General features: G+C 40.3%; 1 protein-coding gene across 28 annotated transcripts in view; it reads left to right on the forward strand.

Moving 5' to 3' along the window:
• Dlg2 (discs large MAGUK scaffold protein 2) overlaps positions 1–24884 on the forward strand; it is a 1841012-nt gene that overhangs the window by 1746858 nt on the left and 69270 nt on the right. For all 28 annotated transcript variants that reach the window (XM_076937777.1, XM_076937790.1, XM_076937770.1 and 25 more), the window contains one exon: positions 19267–19443. In XM_076937777.1, the coding sequence (XP_076793892.1) occupies positions 19267–19443 (177 nt within the window). The remainder of the gene's footprint in view (positions 1–19266; positions 19444–24884) is intronic.

Here is a 24884-nt window from a genome sequence, read left to right on the forward strand (position 1 = left end):
TCAGTGTTAGAGATATTGTAACCACATTTCTTGCTTCTCCGATGACACAGATGCCAAAGATCTGAATCTGAAGTTGATTTAAACTCTTTTAAAATGAGTTTTTAAAAATACCTATTATAGGATACAGTCATTAGTTTGGAATTACCTTTTGCAATCACTGTTATAAGAAAAACAACAATTACTTGTGATGATAAATGGATTCTAATATTGTACTTTTTTACCTTAAAAGCAAGGAGATGAAAATGACTTATTGATTGGGGTAAACTAACAAGTTACTTAATTGGAAAATAGGAGCAAAAGAGCATTTAAATCCTTGGCAGCTGTTTAAGAAATAGCTGACACACAAAACATTTAATCTGACAGAAATGTTGTGAAAAAACAGCAATTCTTTATTATGCTATGGAATACTGGAGAGAGAGGGAATATTTCGATATTGAAAGCATCAATTATTAGTCCTTGGTATTATGTGTTTGGATGGCTACCATGCAGAAGGCAGGTGAGTTTACCGTTTGTATCCAGAATTAAGGCATTGGTGCAAATAAGAAAGAATCCTCTAGAAGAGCAGTTCTCAATCCATTGGTCATGACTCATTTTGGGGTCATGAAACCCTTTCACAGGGGTCACATATCAGATATCCAGCATATCTGATATTTACATTACAATTCATACTAGTAGCAAAATTACAGTTATGAAGTAACAACAAAATAATTTTGTGTTTTGGGGGTCACCACAACACGAGAAACTATATTAAGGAGTCACAGCATTAAAAAGGTTGAGAGCCACTGCCATAGAGAAAAGGTTAGGGCAATTACATGTAAAGAAGATGGATTTCTGGTTTTCCTTTAGAATTCTAATGCTCTTAATATATTATTGTTGGGCCTCTTTCATGTTAAGTTGGTTTAGAAAGTATTTACTGGAAAAATTATTTTATTTAAATAAAATAATCTAATAAATTGCACAAAGGTGGTGTAAATGTACAAACAACACGTAACTACATAAGTACCTGTCACTTGACCTAAGCATAGGTTCTCCATAATCCCTGATTGTTACTGACCTCTAGAAGCTTCTAAGAAGAAAATGGATTTGAAAACTGATTTAAACTCTTTTTCATGAAACCATCTTTTCACAAGGATTCTAAAAATACCACAAGGCCTTGATAGCAGTGTCGGGATGAGACTCTTTCACAACTAGGAGCCCATTTGCAGTTCATGTAGCATTAGTGTTTTCATGAAATGTGAGTCTTTATCTCTATAGCATAGGTTCACAAACTACAGATCTCAGATTTACGTCTCATATTTCCCCATAGACCTTTGAAAATTGATGTGTGTTTTAAAGGGGCTGCAGATGAAAATGCTAGGCAGTGATATCCAGGTCCATGTACTTAGCAATTACAGGTGATTGCAAAAGTAGAAACAAGTAAGAATTGAGAAGTTAACATGTCCCAAAGTACAAAAAAAAAAAAAAAAAAAAAAAAGCTGTGAACTTAACTAGTGCAGTTCACTCAAGAGGAAGTGGGGGTCAGGAGCATGAGGGAAGATTTGACAGACTGGCTCTTACTTATCCTGTTCTAGTAAATGTTCCCAGTGAGTTAGCCTGTTTAAGCTGATATCCCTGCTGCCCTGAAGCATTAAGTTTTCACTGAATTTTTGTAACTAATTTGTCTGAGTCCCTTCACACCATCCCAAGGTGCCAGAGATCCTTTTAACCCAGGATTTGGTTAATCCAAACTCCTCTGTGGATAGTGCTTCCTCTTGGTTGTCGGCATGCCTACTATACCCACCCTCTCCCCACCCCAGGCCCCTCTGTCTCTGCTGACTCAAAAAGAAGAGAAAATTCTGGAGTTTCACTCTGTTCCTTTTGTTGGCTGCACATGCTGAGAAATTATTGCATAAGAGTCACAGATTGACATCTCAGATGGACCTATCAGCCAGAGCCTCAGATTATGTGACCAGGGTGGAGGAAATCACTTCACCACTCTAAGCCTTGGTTTCTTAAAAACAATAGAAATGAAATGGGGTGACAGAGCTGACACAGCATGAACCCCATGAGGTGGTCGTTATTGTTTGGATACTTAATCTGATTCCCAGCCCTCCTTTGTGGGCTCTTCTTCTTGCCATCCACTACCTGGCCTAAAGTTTCTGGATTAAAGATGTCAGAAAGACATTGCATTCTGATTAACAATGGCCTTCAAGCACAGCTTTAAGGAAGATAACTTGTTGCATTTTTTTTTCTTTTTAACAAATCAAATTAAGGCAAGACAACAACAACAAAAAAAGAGCAGAAATCTTTCAATAACAGCTTGTTATTAAAAGCTAAGGAAAAGGTGGTGATTGCTTTTTAAAGCAAATTTGTAAATGACTTGTCGAGAGCACAATTGTTCAAAGGCAGAAAGCCCTGCATTTCACATCCCTGAAGGAGTCGATGATCAGACTCAAAATTGGGAGACCATTATTCCTCTGCGATCATGGCAAGTGATTTCACTGTAGCTTAATTTTCTCTTTCATAATCTGGCATTTGTTTAAGCTCTTAAATCCCCTGATGAAGTGCAGACTCCCTCTTTCTGCTTGTGGTATTTCAGGCAATTTCTTTGAATCTTATTCTATACCTAAAGTGAGTATGTTAAGCTGTGTAAGAAAAGCCTGAAGTAATGGTGACTTAAACATGATGTTTCTTTCCCTTTTCATATGCTGTGACGAGCTGCTCATAGCTAGTGTGCCAGTGTGACAGATCCATCAGGAAACCCTAGACCTCTCTAAGTGCATTGATCTGCCATCCCTAAGGCAGGCTCTGAGTCCTATGCATTGAACAAGAATGCTGGAGTGTCAGTCATCTGGGCTTCACTAAAAGCCAAGACGCTGGTAGAATAATGGAGCCTCTTCCCTTTACTATTGACAACTAATTGCATTTTAGGTGTTAAAGTGCAGTCTGCTGAATATACCTTGATTTTTAAAAAGAGGGGAAATCTATAAAAGACACTTGGCATGGTAACCATAGCAATGCTAAACACTTAAGGTTTCTTTAAGAGAGAAGGATAGAAGGCAAATCATGGCTTCACCACTGGACTAATAATGTAAGTCTGTTTCTATCCCTGACATGCTGTTTAGACAGATTTTAATTTCTAACCACCTCTTTGAGTTCTCTAGGAACACCACACCCAAATCAGAAGGCGTTTAATGAATCCCATATGTAAAGAAATGTCAATTCTGCCCTGACACACACAGGCCAGTGATGTTGCACAAGTAATGCCCACTTAGTGCACAGTAGTTTTGGCTGCTGTATGTGTTGGCCTCCATTGGCTTTGACAACCACACTGTCATCCTACCGAAGTTCACTAAGCCCTAGGGGGCACAGACAATAAACCCCTAACCCCACAGCCTTCTTTTATAGCTAAGTGTCTTTGTCTTGTATTTTCCTGGCCTCTGCTGGATATTGGTTTGAAAATAGACGTATTATGATTAACCAGCTACTTCATAAGGCTAAGGATGTGATAAATCTCATCTTCTGGAGAAAAGACACTCCACAGAGGCAGTTACATTGAGAAAGGCACAAGAGAAAATTGTTCAGTCCAAACCAAAGTCCGGGTCCACTTCTGCAACTTACATGGTATGTGCCTATGCTCAAATGGCATAACATATGTGGCAACCTTTTTCTATTTGTAAAATGAAGAGAATAATACCAAATCCACTGTACTCTTACTATTCAGTGCTAACCTCTGTAAAATGCCTATTCTAGTGGCGACCAATGCTATGTTTCCGGTTACGTTCCTTCCTCAGTTGCTCCACTTCCTAATACCATCCTACCTAATAGTAAATACACTGAGACACAATTACCTGAAAAGGGGGGAAAGTGGTAACATATTTTTATTTATAAAAAAATATTAAAAGAAAGAAAAGCATGATTAAAACTATTTAAACCCACCAGACTTATTAAATGTATCAGGTATAGAAAGAGAGAGAGACTATCTTAATGCAAAGATGCTCCCAGTGGGAGATTTTGTACAAGCAGGAGACCACAGCAAGACATGATTTAGAGTGGTCATAATGTGCATCTCTGTGGATTATTAAGTAAGTTATTTCTCAGATACATATTTGTCTGGTGATCTTTTAGATATTCTTACCCAGTCAGAGTTGGTAACTCCATCTTCTCTAACTGATTAAATGAAATTGAAAAGGGCCCCTTGTGAGTATCCCTGCTTGTTGGAATTGATCTCAGCCTGTAGGCAGGAGCTCCTCCTTGCTGAACTGGCCATCTTGATTAACTTAACAACAGGGTACTTCCCTTCAAATGTTCACAAGTCTGCAAAAGAAAATTCTCCCTACCCTCAAATTACCAGTCAGTAAGTGATTTTTTTTTTTAAGTTTTATTTATTTATTTTTGAGACAGATTCTCAGTATGTAGCCTTGACTGACCCGGAACTCATTTATGGACACCAGACTGGAAATTGAGATCCACTTGCCTCTGCCTCCCAAGTGCTGATATTAAAGACATGTACCACCATACCCAACCCTTTAAATGGCATTTCTTTAAAATGCAGCACTAGCTTTCTTTTTGGAATATTTAGTGAGAATCTGGACTTCATCTTACCTATTGATTCTATAGCTTATTATTGTATATGCATAAAAATCAGTGATGAGGCACCTATATTTCTCAATGTTTTTAACCTTTGCTTCAAGACAGGAAGCACATGGCTAAGTGGATGTGAGGATGGAGACCAGAGATTGAACCTTTCTTTGCAACATTTACAAAATAATCTTTGAACAAAATTAATGGTAATTTAGGGATGTCTAAGGATAGGTGAAATTTTAACTAATGTTTATCATCCGGAACTTGAGTTGTAAAACATTTCCCTTTTACTGTGTTTAATGCCCTGTACCACTAGAATCACCTTCTGATCTTGTGGAGCAGGCCATCTGGCTAGCCCAGTAAAAGCAGACAGCCACAGAGGTTAGACACTATCAACATTCAGACTTAGCAAGCCTTATTTTTCTCTACAGATCCTAAAAGCTCCTACTGTGATATCTAACAAACTCTAAATATAATTGATCTGCTTGCAGTACTGTCTCACCAACTCAGCTCATAAATTGAGTATAAACGGACTGCTACCTTCTGCCTTTACCTTCAGCACTAAGCACAGTATTTAAGACAAGCATAAAGTCCTTACTAACTTCTGGGGTCCAGGTCAGAATACAGTGTACACGGAAAATGTGTAATGGACAGAGGCCAGCTTCATGGTAGTTTGCAGACAGTTGTCATGCTCACTGTGTGAGAGCAGACTGCAAAGCAGAAAATAGAAATCATGGCTTCACGTTGGGAACTGATCATTACAGTTGTGAATTTTTCTAGTCCAAAGACCTCCCAGCAAGGGGTCAATGTGGCAGTCTGAATGCTTCTCACTTCTGCCTTCTCATCTAGACATCTCTAGCCCGATCCCAGCTTGAGTGCTACTAGAGGTAGACTTTGCTAGGAACAGCTAGCAAAGTCCAGCTTCTCTTAGGTTTTCCTGTCCAATGTTCTCACTTCCATCAGAGCTGATGACCCAACTTCATGGTGGTTTTCCATTTGAGACTTAATCAAATCTGAGTCTTGACTAACATGGGGAAACTCTAAGTAGAGATCTCTCATCCCATTGCCTCTTTGGTAGAACTGTTCATCTGTCAAATTGCTGTCGGTCCTTATACACAGAATGATGTGCCGTGGCTTCCTCCCCGAACCTATCTCCTGTTCACTAAGAATGTGACAAATTTCTAATAAGATTTCTCTTCTTCCAAGAAACTGTCTCCTGTTCCTCAGCACAAATAACCTCTCAACACAAAGGATCCTTCTCAGACCACGCACAACAAATACTGAATTGACTTCTGTTGAGTGGCTGTGCATTCTCCTAATGAGATGACTACACACTTCCATCCTTCTCAATTCCTATAATTGGAACTCAGGACACATCCACCTTTTCTCTAGCTGCGTCATGAAGGCCTTGTTGAATACTTAAAAACTATTCCAAGGGGAATTTTTATCAGGCTTCTATTTTATAAGCCAGTAGACATCTACAAAGGGGCTAGGGGATGGCATGGCATCAATAAAGAAAGTGTTCATCACTGTAAGGATCTGGAAACAGATTCTCTGGCATGAAAGTTTTTGTGCTTTGAGATAACGATAGCCAGAATTCCTCACAGGGGGCCTCATGGTTTCTGAGCGCCAGGAGTGCAAACAGGCCAGAAGTTATCATTCCCTCTGTTCAGTCAGCATTTCAGATGTTGTTTCTAGAATTTTTTTTTTTTTTTGAAGAAAAGGCAGTGATTTATTCTGGCACTAAAACATTGAGACTTGCACATAAATTATGTAGAGAGTGCCAAAGCAAGTATCTGAACCTCCACTCGTCATGGCCATGTGAAATTGAGCCACCCCACCCCACATTGCCTCACCCAGAGTGGGGTTCATTTCTCTCCAGCATATATATTTATATGTTCTTTATAGATCTGATTTTTATGAAACATCATACTGGTAATTATTTCTTCTGTAACTACCATCCCTGTAAAATTCATAATGGCATTGTTTTTTTTTTTTTAATTTACCTCCAGATCCCCCCTCCAACACTGAGTGTTATACTCGACCCTTCGTAAGTGTTAGCTGGATAAATTTGAAAGCATGATCACATGGCTTCCAGCATCTAAAAGTTACATTAGCTGCCTTCACAGCCACCACGCTGGGTGGTCTGATTTCTTTTTCCTGTGGAAAGAAAACATCATCCTTTGCTCTGCCCTGAGTTCCCCTGGCTTTTACTGCTTGTAGAATCATCAGCCCCAGATCTGACACTTCGTAGGAGCCAGAGGGCTGTTACATGAATCAATATTTAAACAACAAAAAATAGGAATGAATCATTGATCTATTCTCCAAAAGCCGAGTTTTAGCATAGTTGCCTAGACCTGTACATATTATTCTTGCAGCTGTACCATGTGTCTGTACACCAAGCCCCTGGTGTGAGTTTTACCTGAGTTGCTCAGTACCAGCATTGTCTAGTACACAGGATTAGCCTGTCATTTGAAGAATAGGAATCAGAATTTTAAGGGCCTTTGCCACTGCTCCAGAGGAGGTGAACAGCAGAACTGGGAAGAGCTTCCAGTCTCTGCTGTCATTTCTCATTGTTCTGTTCCAGAACACATAGTGGTCAATGTATTACTGAAAGAATGAGTGGATGACTGACTCTGGGTATCTCTTTCTCTCTCTCTCTCTCTCTCTCTCTCTCTCTCTCTCTCTCTCTCTCTCTCTCTCTCTCTGTGTGTGTGTGTGTGTGTGTGTGTGTGTGTGTGTGTGTGTGTGTGTGTGTCCATACCACTATAGGGCTTTCACCCATATCTCATTAAGCACTATAACCTAAGAGAGGGTCTCTTCTGTAATCACTAAGTGGAGGTTGTACCTGATAGTCATATTCATCTTATGTGTTATCAAGAAAAGTGAAATTCCCTCAGTTAAATTATAAGATGATATTATTGGTGGTTAAACAATCTCACTTTAGGTGTTAAAGCAAAAAAAGAGTAGGAAAATAAATGTAAAAATACTGGTATCTTTTAATCCCACTTTACAGATGAGGGAACCACAGGAGACCTTGAGTAATTTCCCCAAGGACATACTGGCTGGGCTCTGGCCTCAGTTAAATTTACCCCTTCCTTTCATGTAGGACCACGGGATGAGTGAAACTGCTCCTCATACCCCTAAGAGGAGATTCTAGAAGGAAAAGTACAGTAGGAGAACTGAAGTGAAACCCAGAAAAGCAACAGTAAAATAATATGCAGAGCAGCACGTCCACTGAGAGTGGGGAAGAAATGATGTTTTCTGGACAGATAGACACAGGAAGGTTTCTACAGAAAGTTATGAGTGTCCAGAACTGAAATTTGATGAATGGTTTCAATACATACTTATAATAGATAGTTGTATATACAAAATACATTGATAAAGTATCAGTCAGTCCTTCTACTTCCTCACAATGTTAAAAAGTATTGACTAAAAGAAAAAAGAAGTCCACTATTGCTGTTCAAGTTGTAACAAACAAATCTGAGAAAAGAAAAGGGGTGTTTGGTAGCCAAGCCCAGATGAGTGCATAAGACTATGAGTGGCCAAGAGAAGAGGTCTAAGTCCTCAGGAATGTAAGTTTACTCTCACCACTGAGTCTCTCCTGATGGAGTTCCAAGCCCGAGGCAGGCCACCTTGTAGAGTAGGGTTAGAAGATATGAGGTTACTTTTCTGCTGAGTGGGGTGAGTGGTCCCTTCCCTCAAAGCTTCCTAGTGAGCATCCAAGAGGGTTTCCTGCCCTTTGACTATGCTCTTCTGACATAGTCTGCTGGACTCAATTGGAAGTATACCCAGGGCCTTGGTCCTGTCCGCTCGACTTCATCAGGGCACCTTCTCCTCAGATGCCCACATGACCCATTCCTGCACCTCTTTCAAGCCATGACTCTGCCATCAAGCAAGTCACAGCTTGACCTTGATCTAAGACAAAATCGTCACTGCCACTATGCCGTCATCCACCCCGCAGTGCTGACCCCAAGCTCCCTGCTCTATTTTTATCCTTTTCACAGCAATTACAAACTTGTCATTTTCTCTCCTTTTGCCTAGTTGTGTGTATGTGTCTTTACTGTTTTTCCTATCTCCCCTCATTAAAATGTAAATTCTGTTAGGCCATGACTTATAATGGTTTTCTTTCCTTACATATCTCAGCCACCCAGACCATCATTGTTTCTCATAAGTGCCCAACATTTGCTGAGTGACCAACTAGCCAAATGAATGCACCTCATTACCCACACTCCCTGCCTTACATAAGTTTCCAAGGGCTGGAATCAAGCTGATTCTTCATTTCTAAGTTCTTAGAAAAGCCAGCACTGCCTGAAGCACTTAGGAGATATATTCTAAATAATGCTACACTTAATATTCAAATGGGTATTCTTGTTTTCATACATGGAAGCTTGCTTATCTTCTAAACTCAGTGTACTCACCTGGGTGAATCTAAAAGTAGTGTGTCCTCTCTGTCTGCCCTGTTCATTAGGCAATGATGGAGACCTGAGAATCACATGGGAGGTGTGGAGGTAAAGGTTGTCTAACTCCAGGGCTTCTCCTATCACAGAGAAGCCTGTGCCTCCCATATGGTTTTCTAAAGGGGGGAAAAAAAATGACAAACAGTGCAACAAACCCAATATCTAGGAAAACTGAAAGATTGCATAGCAACCTAACATTGTGAAGTATGAACATTTTGTTACTTATTCCAAAACCCACCACTATAATTTGGAACTAGGGATTTGGAGCATTCATATCAAATGTTCTCGGATTTCTTTCTCCCATATTTCATGAACTCTTGGAGAAATGAACTTCATGCACCACCTCATTTGTTACTAGTCAGAAGCATTCAACAATAACATCTAGGCGTATGTGCCTTGTTGATGCTCTAGTTAGCCACACTAGATTCAAGGGCTGGGATTTGCAAGAAATAGTCTAAATTGATTACTAAATACTGAGCACAAACTCACATCTGAAAGCTCTCATGGAATTTTATAGGGCCCTTTGAGCATAGGTGTTTATCCTTTGCTGTGTATTTCCAGAAGCTTAAGTATAGAAGTGTTTAGATTTGCTAAAAATTATACAACTGCTTAAAACAACAAAGGTAATATTTGAATCCAAAGTCTCTGATGTCTCTGTTTCATTACAAAGTGTCCAAACATTGACTTAGATGCTTGAATGTTAATTGTTCAGTCAGTACTGGTACTTAGAGGAAATATTTCTCCTTTTTCTCCATTCCTAACTTTTAAATTTGGTGACAGTGGTACTCTGACAGGTAACGTGAAAACTTGGCCTCCCTTTTTAATTCAGACCAGAAGGAAAGGGCTACATGTGGGGGCTGTGTCAACTCCTTAAAGTCTCTCCATGAGTGAAAGATTCTCAGTGGCTAATAAACGAGCCCAGAGAAGACGAGCTCTTCACACTATCCATGTTCCCTTTCCCGCACTTTAGTCTATACAGCTCCAGCTGATGGTATTGAGAGTAAACAATAGAGACTTTAAGATGACTATGCTATACAGCTTCCCCCAACCCTGAAAACTAAAATACCATTTGCCATGGTCCAAGAAGCTCTGCCCTTGGGCAGGTTCAAATCTGTGCATCCCTACGATGGAGTTGGGAGACTTGTCATTCAAGCCTATAGTGAAAATTATTCTGACAGGTTCCAGGATACCTTGAGAGAGAAAGCAGGCAGGAGAGGGCCCAGTTCCAGAAGATGCTGATAATAAGGTGTCTGAAATGATCGACACGCAGGACCCCATGCATGAGAAATATGTTCACACTGTGTCTCCGAGGAAATCAGTCACACTGGAGACCCAGAAGAGGGAAGAGAAAAATAGATGGTTGTCACTCCTGGAAGCAATGATGGTGTCTAAATTATAATCAAAATGTGACAACTCCAGGGAGGCTTAGCCTGTAAGGACTTCAGTAACCAATTAGTTCTATCTTCAGTCATGACAATAGCTGACTGATTCTTGGGTACAGCAGAAATTGGTGTTTTCCCAATCTGCTCAGACAGAGACTGGTATAACACTGCCTTGTGAGGTTTGAATGATTAATGTGAGGTTTGAATGGCCTAGGCTGCTTAATACCGTAGTCTGACATGCCATAAAATTTCCCTTCTATAACAATGGAATAATGCCTTCATTTTTGATTCACAGAAAATTAAATACCTAGGCCTGTCATGGTGTAAAGCTTACTACAGTACAGTACTTGGTCATAACTTAATAAGCACTGTCATCTTAAGCAACCGACTCTTTGTAAGACTTGACAGGCATGAATTTGTTTCCAAGCATGAAGACTGGTTTGCTAGTGGATAGCACCCACTTCTTCACTAAATGCATATAGAATATTAAGGTGGGTGAAGAAATAAACAGCTACCTCGGATAAATCACCTGGACAGGAAAACTCACCCACAAAACTGTACATCATGATCCTCAACAGATTTGAAGTACTATAAGGACCATGCCCCTCCCTTTACCGTGAGACAATATGTTTCTGCGTGAAAGACAGTAATGGTGCATGCTTCCTCTTGACTTCTTTAAAAAGACAGGCCAGTCCATGATGGTTACCACTCTGATCCTCCCTTGCCTGTTGTTCCTAGCTGTTTAGAGAACAATATTGTTTCAGAGAAAACTAAGGATTGCATGGAATTTCCCTGTGAAAATTGATGTTAAAAACAAACTGTTTCTACTGATCATCTGCTTTGTTATGACCCTTTGAAACTGGATGACTATGAAACCTCCTGACCCCTGAATTTATATAAGTAAGAATATGAAAAGGTTACAAAGTGCAATAATAGAGAATGAGAAAAAATTCTAATATTTAAGAATATTATAGTTTGGATCTGAAAGATCTAAGAAGCTCATGTATCAGAAAAGGCCTAGTCCTCTATATAGTAGTGCTTAGAGGTGTGACTTCTGGATCATGAGATGGATAGATTCATCAATGGAGTAATAATGGAAATGTGTTACTGGTAAGTGCTGGACTTTTCAGGGGCTGGAGGTCACTAAGATTATGCCCTAAAATTGCCTCTGGCCACTTCTTCAGTTGGTCTCTGTGATGTTCCTGGCCACCATGAGATGGACAGCTTTTTTTCCACCATGTAATCTTAGTGTTGACGTTCCATCTTAATATAATCCCACAGTAATGGAGCCAAATTACTGTAGACTAAAGTCTTAGAAACTCTTAGTGAAAACTAACCTTCCCCCTTTAAGTTTGTTTTTCTTGAGTATGGTTTTTGGTGATGGAAAGCTAGCTAACTCAAATGAGGAAGTAACTTAAGGCTAATTGATCCCTGAATCACAAACATAGCCGTATGAGTAGAACATTAATATTAATTGCATGGAAAACTACCTTGTTTCTTCAAAGCATCTTATGGGACAAAAGATTTTAAAAGGACAAATACACTGAATTATTGAACAATTATTATTATTATTCTTTTTCTCCTTCTTCTCCTTTTTCCCCTTCTTCTTCTCCTCCTTCTTCTCCTCCTGCTCTTCCTCCTCCTCCTCCTCCTCCTTCTTCCCCTTCTTCCCCCTCTTCTTCTCCTCCTTCTCCTCCTCCTTCTCCTCCTTCTTCTCCTTCTTGTCTCCTTCTTCTCCTTCTTCTTCTTTCCTAACTTCTTGATGATATGCAAGCTACACCACAAAGTAGTTAAGGTAGAAAGGTTACAAAGAGGGACTGTGTTCAATTCTGTCCCCCTGACCTCAATTTCACATCCAGGATGTCCTCTATGTTTTAGAAACACTCTTGGTTATGTGCATGAATAAGAAATGAGTGTTTTAAGATGGAAACATAACAGATGGAAATTTCTGATCTTTAAAATGAGAGCAACTAAAGGTCACATGTTTCTGATTCAGTCTAGCTTTCTTCTCTACACACCTAAGGGAACACATTTTGAGAAAATTTACTATGTATGTATTTCTATATCACATTAAAAAGACACCATATCAAATTGCCCTTGATGTAGTTAAATAGACATTTACTCCTTTTAACAGGGGACAGAAGAGGTAAAGGAACTATTGTCTTATAAAATATTCCTAAAAATTCTCACTGAATCTCTGCACATGCATGATATGCTGAAGTGATTGACTCCATTTTGTAAATAAATTTGAAACTCAAATTACCCCAATAATTTCCTCAATGTCAGCCTTTGAAAAAGAGGTGGGTTGACTTGAATGTGTCTCTTTAGTATAATGTCTTTGCACTATCTACAGTGACTTACCTTAATGTTAAAAATGGAACACATCCACAGGAGACGAGCAGAGTAGGTAGACTGTATATATTTTGTTGGTTTAGTTCTTTCTCTTTACTGCACAGAAAGGTAAGAGACAGCCCTCCTCTAATCAAGCAGAGGCCTGAATTTCACAGGACTAAGGAAATTGAGTTGAAGCACCCTGTTTCTTGAGCCTTAAAGTTGTCATGGAAACAATAGCTTCTCCAGCCCAAACAAGTTCACAGCACAGAAGGCAGTACTGACTCACTCCTTCATTTATAAATGCTTTCCCTAGATCTCTGCTCAGGCTAGAGCCAGGAGCAACTGACTTGCAATAGCTTCTGATCCAGGACAGGAGGTGAAAGTGTAGCCTCCTAGTATAGGCTTTATGTAGGTTACCCCAGAGCAATCAAGGGCAGAATCCTTTGCAACTTTAGAAGACAAAAAGGCCTGCTGCTTCTATGCTTCAGCTTCCTAATTAAATAAAACAGATGTTGGTTTCATAAGATTTCCTAATAATTGAACTGTAAAAATAATCATCTATTTGTGTTAATGAAATTATATAAAGCAAAATACTCTGCCTAGTATCACCTAGTATCAAACCATACTAGGTGTTCAGAAGGTTATTAGCATTGCTTAATGATTGTTTTTATTTCCAAGTGATAAATAATGAGTGATAGGACCATCAGACAGGTAACCTGTCCTTACCCCCTGCCCTGCAATCTGCATCTACAAATGATGCTGCTTTTAATCACCTGCATTATTTCAACATCGCTGCTGTAACAAATTCTCTTCTTCCAAGTTCATGTCCTTACCTCAGTCCTTGTATCAGTCTCCAGCAACTCCATGTTGCTGCCTCTTTCATTTTTCAAAGGCTCATGTGTTCAGGCTGAGCCCACCCAGATAGCTCGAGTCCCCTGATTGTAGGCACATCTGTATGTCCTTTATGTCACATAAGGTTCTAGAGCAGTGGTTCTCAACCTTCTTAATGCTGCAACCCTTTAATACAGGTCCTCATGTTATGGTGACCTGCCCCCAACCATAAAATTATTTTCGTTGCTACTTCAAAACTGTAATTTTGCTACTTTTGAGAACTAAAAATATCTGGCATGCAAGATATCTGATCTATGACCCCTGTGAGGGAGTTGTGATCCACAGGTTGAGAACCACTGTTCTAGAGACTAATACATGGAAATTTTGAGGGAAGGGAACCATTTTTCTTCCTCCTATAATCTACCTTCTGGTTTCAGTTCATTTGTTTTCTACCTAACTGTATGATCCTATTTCACTAACACACTTTTCCATTTCCTAGTTGGCAGTAACATGGTCTCACACCCCACATGCCCCAAACCTACAGACAAGGAAGTCTGTGAAGCCTCAGTGCTCATTTTAATATCTTCATTTTTGGTGGTATTTCTTAAGGTGATATAGGCTTTTTCTATCATGTACCATAGCATTATTTTAGCCTCCTCCCAAGGTTCAATTGCAAACACCTATTCCTAGGTGTTTGTGATAGAATACACTGTGTCTAGCGACAAAGTAGACTAATTTTGTGTTATCATCACCACAATTTATTCTATACCTAATAATTTTAAATGACACAAATGTCTTGAATTAACTTATAGTTTTATAGGTCACAGAGAGTCAAAGAAAGCTGTCAACAGGCTGTATCCACCATGGAGGCTGTAGGAGAGAATCTGGTTTCCACTTGTCTTGTTTGTTGGCAGAATCTAATTCCTTAACACAGTCAGCTATTTAAATTACATTTCTATGGTCACCTATTTAAATTATATCTCTATGGTCTACTCCTGTACTTTCATCTTCCACCAGTAAAGGCTCATGCAGTTAAATTGAAAACACTCAGGTAATCTAGGGAATTCTCCCCAAGTTCGGATCTTCAGTTTAACCATATCTACAAGTATCTTTGCCATTTAATGCATCATATTCACAGAGCTTGGAAGATTAAGGATATTCATTTTGTATATTAGGTTAGAAACATTCTATCACATCCTTTACAATCTAAAGTCATAGCAAACATTTTTTTCCACATTTATGGTACGGCTTCTGACAATATTCATCATTCTTTACCTTGAAAGAGATGGGTCAAAATTCTCACCACCATAGAACACATCAGTACTGTCATGGCCCATGATTGTTAAATGTTACCAAGCTCTAAGTTCTAAAAGAAAGTGTTTGGGTTTGGATTGGATTTGCTTATAGAAGAAAGAACTCATAGTTTGGTACAGTAGGAAGTTCATGCACCTGAGATTTAGATTTAAAGTGTTCGGCTTTCCTCTACACATCCATGGTATATCTTCTGACACTGGATATCTTACTTATATTACGCAACTTTATTTCCTCATCAATAATCAAAGGCTAATATGTATGTTCCAAACTAGCTTCATGAGCTGAATGTGCACCCAATAGGTTGCTGATAACTCTCAATCTTAACCCATGGTGCCAATATAAATGTTGTCACCAAATCAAAGGTCCCTAAGGTACAACAAGCTCTAAACACTGTTATCAGGTATTCCTAAAACTCTAAGGCTGCACGTATGCTGTCTTGCCTACCTAGTAACTTAAGCAAGGCAGGGAAGATAAAACATCCTAGAATGTAGTTGGACACTTCATACTCACTGTGCAGTTGGGTGCCCTTATATTTTGCAGCTACCATATGCAGCCACAAGAATGAGCAAGCAGCAGCTTCCCTCTCTCTTTACTAGACTCTCCCAGTTGGCAAAGAGGCACCACACATTGCAGTTCAGGAGAGGCAGGAGGGATGAGAAAGCCATTGCGTTATTTGTGGAAAATTCCACTTGTCTTAATGGACTTGTTAAAAAGCACCCTGGGTGCAAGTGTGAGTCTTAATGGCATTTTATAAAAGCTGTTGTGATGAATTAGCACATAAAGCAAATTAAAAACAGCTTATCACTTCTTAAATTAGGTGATGGGGCATTGTAGCATTTTTCCCAGACGTGGGATCCATTAATATCCAAAAGAGACATAAGCTGAAATGTGTCAGCTGCTGGGTTTTAGGAACGCGACAAGCTGGAATCAGTATAGTCCTAGTGGGGCGGATTGGCCAAGATAAACAGCACATGGAAATAGCACCAAGCTAGGTTCCTCAGCCTCCCTTTGGACACTCCCTTTGGGATACTCTCAGGAATGGATGACACACAGTATGGCAAGTATTTCCCCTGGTGAGGACTGTTGGAAATAATCTCCACATCCGTCTTCATCACATATGGAGATACTGATGTGAGAGGAAAGGGGCTGTCAGTGGTGACCTGGAGTATTTCCAGAGACATGTGTTGGGCCTCTGCTTTGGCCTTCTGTTAAGTTGAGTTCAGAAGCCAGAGGGGGGCACCTAAGATGTCTTTGCACACAGTAAGGAAGATAGATACTAGCTAAGCATGGGGGTGACCCAGGCATATTCTGGAAGCCACGGGGCTCTGAATTACGCTGTTGAGCTCCCTCTCTAATGTCAAGGTACTATGCTACTTTGCGTGTATGATAATTCTCACCCCAACTCTTAAAGGTGGTTGATATTATTTTACAGTTTAAATAAACTTAAGGACCACCAAGCTCACAAGTCTAACCCTGTCTTCTTGCCTGCCCAACGAGGGCTTCCCTTCCTTATCTCTGTCCTGCAAAATTGAGGCCTGTTGCTAAGCCAGCAAGCAGTACTTTCAGGGTGAGAAATCCTGCAATAAGCATTAATGAGGGAGCTTCAGAAATCTGGAGACAATGAGAAAGTCAGTCTTGGAGAAATCTAAAACCATTGGCACTGCTGGGCCATGGTCATGAGCAGCAGGCTGGGAAAATGAGCCTTAACACAAAAGGGCCACAAACGGTGGGTTTAGGGTCAGGCAGGTGGTACTGTCCAACACAGGTACACATGTGACCTGGGACAAGTCCACCTGTCCTTTCCTTTCCTTGCATATATGGTGAGATTGCTAATTTTTACTATTATGTTTATTACAAACCTCCAGGCTAAGCTGTGGTGGTTGTTGTTGCTTCTATTGTTGTCCTTACAAAGTCACCCCCACAACCTCCTTGACCTCTTCCCAGGCTGAATGAGGGACAGGGTAAAGTAACTAAGCTAGACCTTGGGTCTGGGTCCCAACCTGTCCTGCATGGCTGTTGCTGACTTATGTATGCTGGGGCCTGCCCTTAGTCATCCCTCCTCTGGAAAAGGGGTAGTACTATTTATAGAACCATTACCAGAATGGGTAGAGTCATGGATATGGTAGTCTGTGGGAAAATGTGTGCTATCTATAGCATGTATGTTGGAATTTCTCAAGATACTCCCAGGTTCAATTCACAGGGACCAGCATAGCCAACATCAGGACTGATTTATATATATATATCAATAAGGGGAAAGGACCAAGAGACAGTTCCACATCAAATGAACCTTTCTCTTCAGAGGCACATGGGCCATGCCTATTTCCTCTGGTATCCACTTGTGACAATAGGTCTTAATTGTCTTCTGGGTAAATGGCTGGATACCCAGAATAGAGGGTTTGTGCTGGGAGCAGCCTGAAGCAGAGCACAGTGATTTTCAGCCTAAGTGATAGTGTCAGTACAGAATACATAAGTGAAATCCTAGTCCAAAACTAGTGGGAATCCTTACAAAATCCAAATTCCTAAATATCAGCTGAAGGACACCCTTGCCAAGGGCTTTTTAAGGGACAATTGTCTCAAGACAAGTATGTTAACTTTCTTTTCTTTCTTTTTCCCACAATATGCAGTCTGTAGACTAGAATATTATTGGGAATCCACTCTAAAGTGGAAAGTAGCTCATACTTACAGTTAGCCATGGTATGCTGGGCACTGCTGTACATGCTTTATGCACATTGCTTTATGCAATTTACCTACACAGATCAGTAATGGAGGCACCACCCATCATCATATATCATATTATGAGCAACTGAAGCCTATGAGAGAATAAGTAGCCTCAATAACCAGCTGTGGGACTATTGAGCCACAGTAAAAACGGCATGGCTTCACTAGTACTTTATCATTATACCTTGTACTGCTGCATAGCACCTACCACGTGCTAGATGCTGCCTGTGTTTCTATTATGGGAAGGTGCATTGAATACATTTGGCTCTGGAATGTTAATTGATTTCTGTCTCATCACACAATGAACTGCCATCAGTAGGAGTGGTGTGTGTCCTCATCCACCCCTACTTTTCTGGGATGGGGCTTTGTGTGAGTCTTTGATAGGAAAGATGCAGATGGTCAAGAAGAAATAATTTATTCTGGGCACTCAGACCACAAAACTCTCTCCAAATTACATCACTTTGGGATACTGGAAATGGCTGTATTGTAAGTAATTCGCCTTCTATGATATTTGAGAGTTAAATGTTGTCTTCAGGCCTTTTTGGTTACCATGGCAACAGATGTGACATTTCTTTGACAGAGAAGAGGGAAAAAGAAAGAAAGGAAAAGAGCCAAGGTTGGCCCTAATGATTTTAGAAAATTCTACTCTCCAAATCTAGCTTGATTTATGTGCACAGTGGTTATGATATAAAGAAAGGCTTGGAGTAGAGTGAAAGGAATTCATATGGCAGTGGTCGAGAGCACCTGCTTCTCCTGGGCAAACTTGGACACTCTGTATGTGTTGGCGGCTTTGAGATGCATCAGAATATATGAAAAACTTGACAGTATAGTACTTAAAATTAATTGTCACATCCTCATGACTTTGGCTATTCCATTCATGTTGATCCTGCTTCCCACCCTGGCACTGAACCAGGCTTAGAAATTTCAGTGCATTGGCCCTGAAAAGGTTCAGCCAAATTCTTCCATGACAACAGAGGATTACAATTCAGAGCAGTAAGTGTGAAGATGGGGCAGGCCTGGGGTTTATGGAAGTAGAAAGAGCTTTTGTATTGTTCAAAGGATTGTTCTTTCTGTATACCTGTACACACAGATTTTTTTTCACTTTTCATTTTAAACACTTATTTAGGTCATTACAGTAACCCCTTCAATCATCCAGGATCAGTGCTAGATAACTCAATACTCCATTGTTGGTGGGAGTCAGTTATTCCAGACAGACATTTTACATTTTTATCACTTTTCTCTAGTATAAAGGAAGGAGTCTATAAGCTATTATATTGGAGAGAATTTATTTATATGACAAAAAAAGACTGCCATGTTCTTCATTTTTTTATTTTTCATTTGTAAAATTTGATTCCAGCAGGAAGAAAAATATCTCAGTTGAGTAATAATCAAGGGTCTAGTCTTTCATTTTCATCTTGTTACATGTGATGATCTCCAAGAAATAAAGAAGCTGGTGCTAATTATAGGAACCTATAGGCTGCCTTTGCAACTAGGAAAGAAAAGCAAGAAGTAACCTTGGTGTGTGGCCAAAAAAAATGAATATTGTATAGCACAATCCAGGAAGCCATTCAGGGGATAATGGAGTCCTGGGGCAAGAATTAGAATTCAAAAGTGTATATTTTAAATCAGTGTCTTAACCATACTATTGTTGTCTTCTCTTTCAGAGCCATGTTTGACTATGACAAGAGCAAGGACAGTGGGCTGCCTAGCCAAGGACTTAGTTTTAAATATGGTGACATCCTCCATGTCATCAATGCCTCTGATGATGAGTGGTGGCAAGCCAGAAGGGTCACACTAGACGGGGACAGCGAGGAGATGGGCGTCATTCCCAGCAAGCGGAGGTAAGGATGACTTCTGTGCATCAGAGCAAGCATGCACACATGGGAGGGAGTAAGAGAGGGAGGGAGACAGAGAGAAGAGGGGAGAGAGTGTGTGTGTGTGTGTTAGCTATCTAGGGTATGGAGATGCAGGCTGGGAAGACTGCATACAGAATGACTATTTAAGTGCAATAAGCATTCTACAGGAAAAGTGTCAGTGGTGACAGGTGACAAGAATACAAAAATTGTCATTCTCTACATTTTAGGATTTTACCAAAATTGGTGAGTATGATGAGACATAGAGGGAAAAAGGAAGAGCCACTTAGATGATGCTTCTGGCAGCTATATGCAAAAGGCTGTGCTTATGTGCCTGCACGCCCATTCACAACCGAATGCACTGATAGCCTTGGTTCAGCATTTACCCATAAATTTACAGAAGGCCAAAAGTAGAAGGCAACTTACTACCCAGATGCTTGGGATCTGAGCTGTCCTATAGCCAAGTGGACAGGCATCTTTTACTGTTAATCCTGTTCCCCTTCCCAGCATTCCCTTTAGTCGCTCAGATTTTAGATCTATGTATTTCTTAAACATATCAAGCTCTTCTCTTCAAAATGCTTCCTCAAAGCCAAGTCTTCCATATCTCCTAGCAGCTTCTAATCACTACTACCAGGAGCTACCCTTCTTATGAGTGGCCATCTGACACAAGACATGATCTAAGAAACAAAATCAAAAGTTGGACAGTGTAGGTAAAAAATCTGGCTGGGGAACCACAGGGTTCCTCACACCATGCTGTGTGTAGCTGGGTTCCTCCAGCTGGAAGTTAGGCCCGGCAGTTCAGTAAAGGCCTCTCCACAGTTCCTCAAGGCACAGCCCCAACAAACGAGGAAGTCCTTGGGTTTCCAAAACCAGTTTATTGACATGGCGGATGGTGGATGGATCTGGATGTGCACCCCCTAAAACCCAGGGTGGACCTGAGTTAACTAGGGAGGGGAAGAGGGGGGAGGGGTTGGGGAGGAATGCTTAATTGACTCCACCCTCTGGCCTTCAGGTACCTTATTAGTATGTAAATCTCTCTAGGGCCTGGGGCCTGTTCATCATGCCCTCCACCTGTATATGTAACTGAAGGATGCAGGTTGAATGGAGATTAGACCTGGTGACAGGAGCCTGGGTTCTGGGGGCATGGCCGAACCCACAACCCAAGAACCAGGATACCCTTCCATGGCCCGACAGCATCCCAGAATAGGTTGGGAAGGGATCCATGAGTTCCCACCTCCACCTGAGGAGGTATTGACAGATAGTGGCTGCTAGGGAAGGGAGAGTTAGCTTTCATCAGTAGCATCATCTCCAGTAGATTGACCATACACCAATGGACAGCCCCATACCCACACATATATACATAGTACTAACTGGACTCAGTAAGTTATATGGGGAAGGAGGGAATGAACATGTATGAAGTTGGAAGAAGGAAAAGAGGAACCAAGAGAAGGTAGAGGGAGAATCCACTCCTTATCCTCTTGCTTCCAACTCTGCACATATCCACCATTTCTCCCTCCCACTTGTGTGTATGTTCCTTTTAATCCACTGAGTTCATGTAGTACTAAAACAGTGTTTCTTAACACTACTTTGTTTGTGTGTTTGTGCATTTTCATATCAAGGCAACATGTGTCCTGGGTTGCTCAGATGCATTTCATCAAAGCTGTTCTTGGGAAGAGCCATCATGTTCAGTTGGCCCCAAGGACAGACAGAAGCAGAGTGGAGGAATGAAATCAGTGTCAGAAATTATTTCAGCTCATTTTAAAGAAATGATTCTTCTCATTGACATTGCTCTAGACTACCCAGGAAGACATTCACACTTTAGACAAGAGGGTTGATGCAAGTAATAGTCTGGTGCTCTTGAACCCAGGCTTCTGCAATTTTCACCATCATGTCAATAGTCATTCATTCATTCAAGTGCTTATCGCTTACCTCAAAGAAAACCTTCTCTGAAACAATTTTCCACTTTCTGTGATCATCCTTAAGTTGTGTTTTTCACATTTTGAAAGAAGCCATCTTTTTTTTTTTAAAGAAGCCACCTTAACAGTCATACAATAGCTGGTGTGAAAATGATTGTTCGGGCTCTCTTGAGTTCATGTTTATTTGCAATCTTTTGCATAATAAATACAGATATTCTACCTTGCAGATATATTTTACACAAAGTAAAAATATTTGTGTTTATTTTATTATAAAATTTATATTATGAGTATTTTCTTAAGATTTTAATTATGTCAAAATGTTTTATTTTATGTATTATTAAACTACTGTTTTCTCACTGTATAGAAATAATTTTAGACAAATATAAAAAGAAAAATAAAAACCACAGATACTCCTATCTCTTAAAGAGCCTTCATATGTTAATTCTCATGCCATTAAAAATCAATACGAAGCCGGGCGGTGGTGGCGCACGCCTTTAATCCCAGCACTTGGGAGGCAGAGGCAGGTGGATTTCTGAGTTCGAGGCCAGCCTGGTCTACAGAGTGAGTTCCAGGATAGCCAGGACTATACAGAGAAACCCTGTCTCGAAAAAAACAAAAACAACAAAAAAAATCAATACGAGATGACTCAGAGTTGAGGGCATGCACTGCTCTTGCAGAGGGTCCAAGTTTGATATTTCTGTTCCCAGTACCCACAGTCAGTGGCTCATGATCGACCTCCCATTTGCTCCAGTTCCAGGAGGAACTTATGTCTCTATTCTCCCCCAAGCACCTGTACTCATGTGCATATATCTCCCAACACAGAGACATCATTAAAAATAAAATAAAAATATTTTCTAAAATCTAAAATAAACTTACTCAACTGGCAGATGTTTCAGATCATTAGCTGTTTTCTCACCTGCTTCCAGAGTTCATGTGAGAGTGTGGAGCTAGTTGGTATGAATAGCAACGGTGCAGAGCTTTGCCCTTTACAGTGATGTCTCTGTTCCAATGGCTCTGCTTAATCATTCCATGCAACTCTAAGGCAAATAATATGAATGTTGTCAGTCTTCCTTTAGATAAGGAATAAATGTATCCATATAATACTCATATGGCATATCAGACCTGGTGTGAAGCCCTTTGTGGTTTATATATGTTCAAGTCTCATTAAACTCTGTGGATAAGGTACTGCTATTATGCCCTTCATATAAATGAGAGCTGAGAACAAAGAAATTATTGATTTGCCTGAGATCACCCATCTACTAAGTGGCAGAACTGAGATTTGAGTTCAGCATCTTAACTCATATGGTCTCACCTCAGAAAGGTACAGTGATAAAGAGCTGATGTCTGTGTGCCAGGCATACCATGAGTATTGTAGGAACACTGCCTAGATCTCATTATTCACAAGACCAGCATGTAATACTTCCAGCTATACCATGACCAAAACAATGAGGACTCCATTGTACAGATACCAAGAGAAGAGAAAAGGCAATAGACTAGAGGATGGATTCTTTCTCATTATAACCGTGACCATATGTTGTAACCTTTGTTGTTGATATAACTCAGTGCAGCTGACTATCTAAGTTATAAAATAGGCTTATTTGGCTCATGTTTCTGGAAGTCTGACAGCACAGGTCGAGTGGCCACATCTGTTGAAGGTTTTACTTATGAGGCCTCTAAAAATTCTAAGACTTTATAGGGCATCCTATGATAAGGAAAGCACGTAAAGTTCCACCCCCATTGGCTCTTATAACAAGCCCACTCTCTCAGTGACCTATTAGTCCATTAATGTTTTAGTTCATAAATGTAATAATACATTTGTGAGAGCAGAATACTCATAACACAGTCATCCCTTGAATGTTCCACCTGCTCTATTTATTAAGACCACACAATGCTGATTAAATTTCAATTTAAGCTTTGGTGGGAACATTAACTAATAGCATTCTGCATCATGCCAGATGCTCTCAAATATATGATATCAATTTAATCTTCACAGAAGCCTTCAGAAAAGTAAAGTAATTTACCAGCTGAGTCCAGGTCTCTCTGGTAGCAAGACTGGATAGCTTCCCACTGTACTTGGAGCACTGCTCTAAGGTACTTTCAAGTTATAGAAATGAAACTCAGATAATCCAAGCATCCTGGCAGAATCATACTGATAGCAAGGGACTAAGCCAAGATTTGAACACACACCTTTCACATACCTCTGTGAGCAATTGTTGAAATTTTAGCTCTCTTCAGCCCTACATAGCATCAGTCTTAGGCCACTTATTACTTTTCTCATTCCTGTAGCAGAAGACCCAATACACCTTACAGGCAAGAGGTTAATCCTGGCTTACAGTTTAAGGAGGTATAGTTCAATACAGCTGTAATAACATGACAATGGGGCTCTGTAGCTATGGAAATATGAAGCAACTGCCTGTCACACCTGGGTAAAATGAGAAAACAGAGACAGGACTTTGGCTAGGACCAGACCTACACTATAAGCCCTTAGCCCTGCCCATGAAGCCCTTCATCTGGAGCAAGGCCCCATCTCCAAGAGATTCCACAGCTTTCCAACAAGTGCCTTTGTGAGGAAGTTTCCATTCAAACCATTAGAGGCCCACATTGGGGAATGCCCTCAAAAAGAAGCCCATGCATACAGCTCACTTGGCAGGGTCCACAGTGGTATCAAGCATGTAAGCGTGTGTTGCCTCCCTTTTACAAGGTGAGGCAGAAACAGAGAATGGTGATCCAAGTGGCTTTAGTGACACTTATCATAGCATCCGAATATCCTTATGTCCTGAACTCTAATTCAACCATCTATGACTCCATGCTAAACACTCACCTTAAATAATCTCAATCAGCATCTGCTGTAACTCTTTGTAGTTTCTTTACTATTATCAACTAGCCAACATGAAAAGCCCTAAAAGGCTGAATCTCTGATGTTTTAAGTCAAAGATTTAGCAAGTAGAGGCAATAGGAGACCTCAAGCCAAGGTGTGTGAGACTTCACAGTTTGGGATCTTAGCATAAAGTCTCTGGTTGCAGACATTGCATGGTTATAAGTAGCCAAACCAGAAGCTGGCCCACACTCTGTGAAATTATTAATTTCACATTATTGTGAAATCATTAATTATTGACTACAACCCATGTCTAACATTTATTAGAAAGTTTACTCACCTGTACCACATAGCATTCACTCATATGGATAGTATCTCAATTTCCCCTTAATTAGGGCCTAAGGAACATGGATATAGGAACCCCCAGGAACAGATCATGTTCCCCCTGTCCAGTGCTCCAATCAGTTATGTTTGGTCAGAACCTGAAAATACCAGATGGGTATTGGACAAAGGGCAAAAGACTTGTTATAGTATAGACATTTGGTGCTATCCAGAGATGCTAGGTACCAGAATGGATTTGCTCAAGTTTTGCCATCCAGTTCATGTTTCTAATACTTGGTCAGCAACAAGAGTAGGTGGGGAGGGTTATGTCTGCTTAAACAATCTAATTAACCAGTTGAGTTGTAGTGGGAAAGGGA

The sequence above is a fragment of the Arvicanthis niloticus genome, chromosome 1, assembly GCF_011762505.2.
Source record: "Arvicanthis niloticus isolate mArvNil1 chromosome 1, mArvNil1.pat.X, whole genome shotgun sequence".
Taxonomy (NCBI): domain Eukaryota; kingdom Metazoa; phylum Chordata; class Mammalia; order Rodentia; family Muridae; genus Arvicanthis; species Arvicanthis niloticus.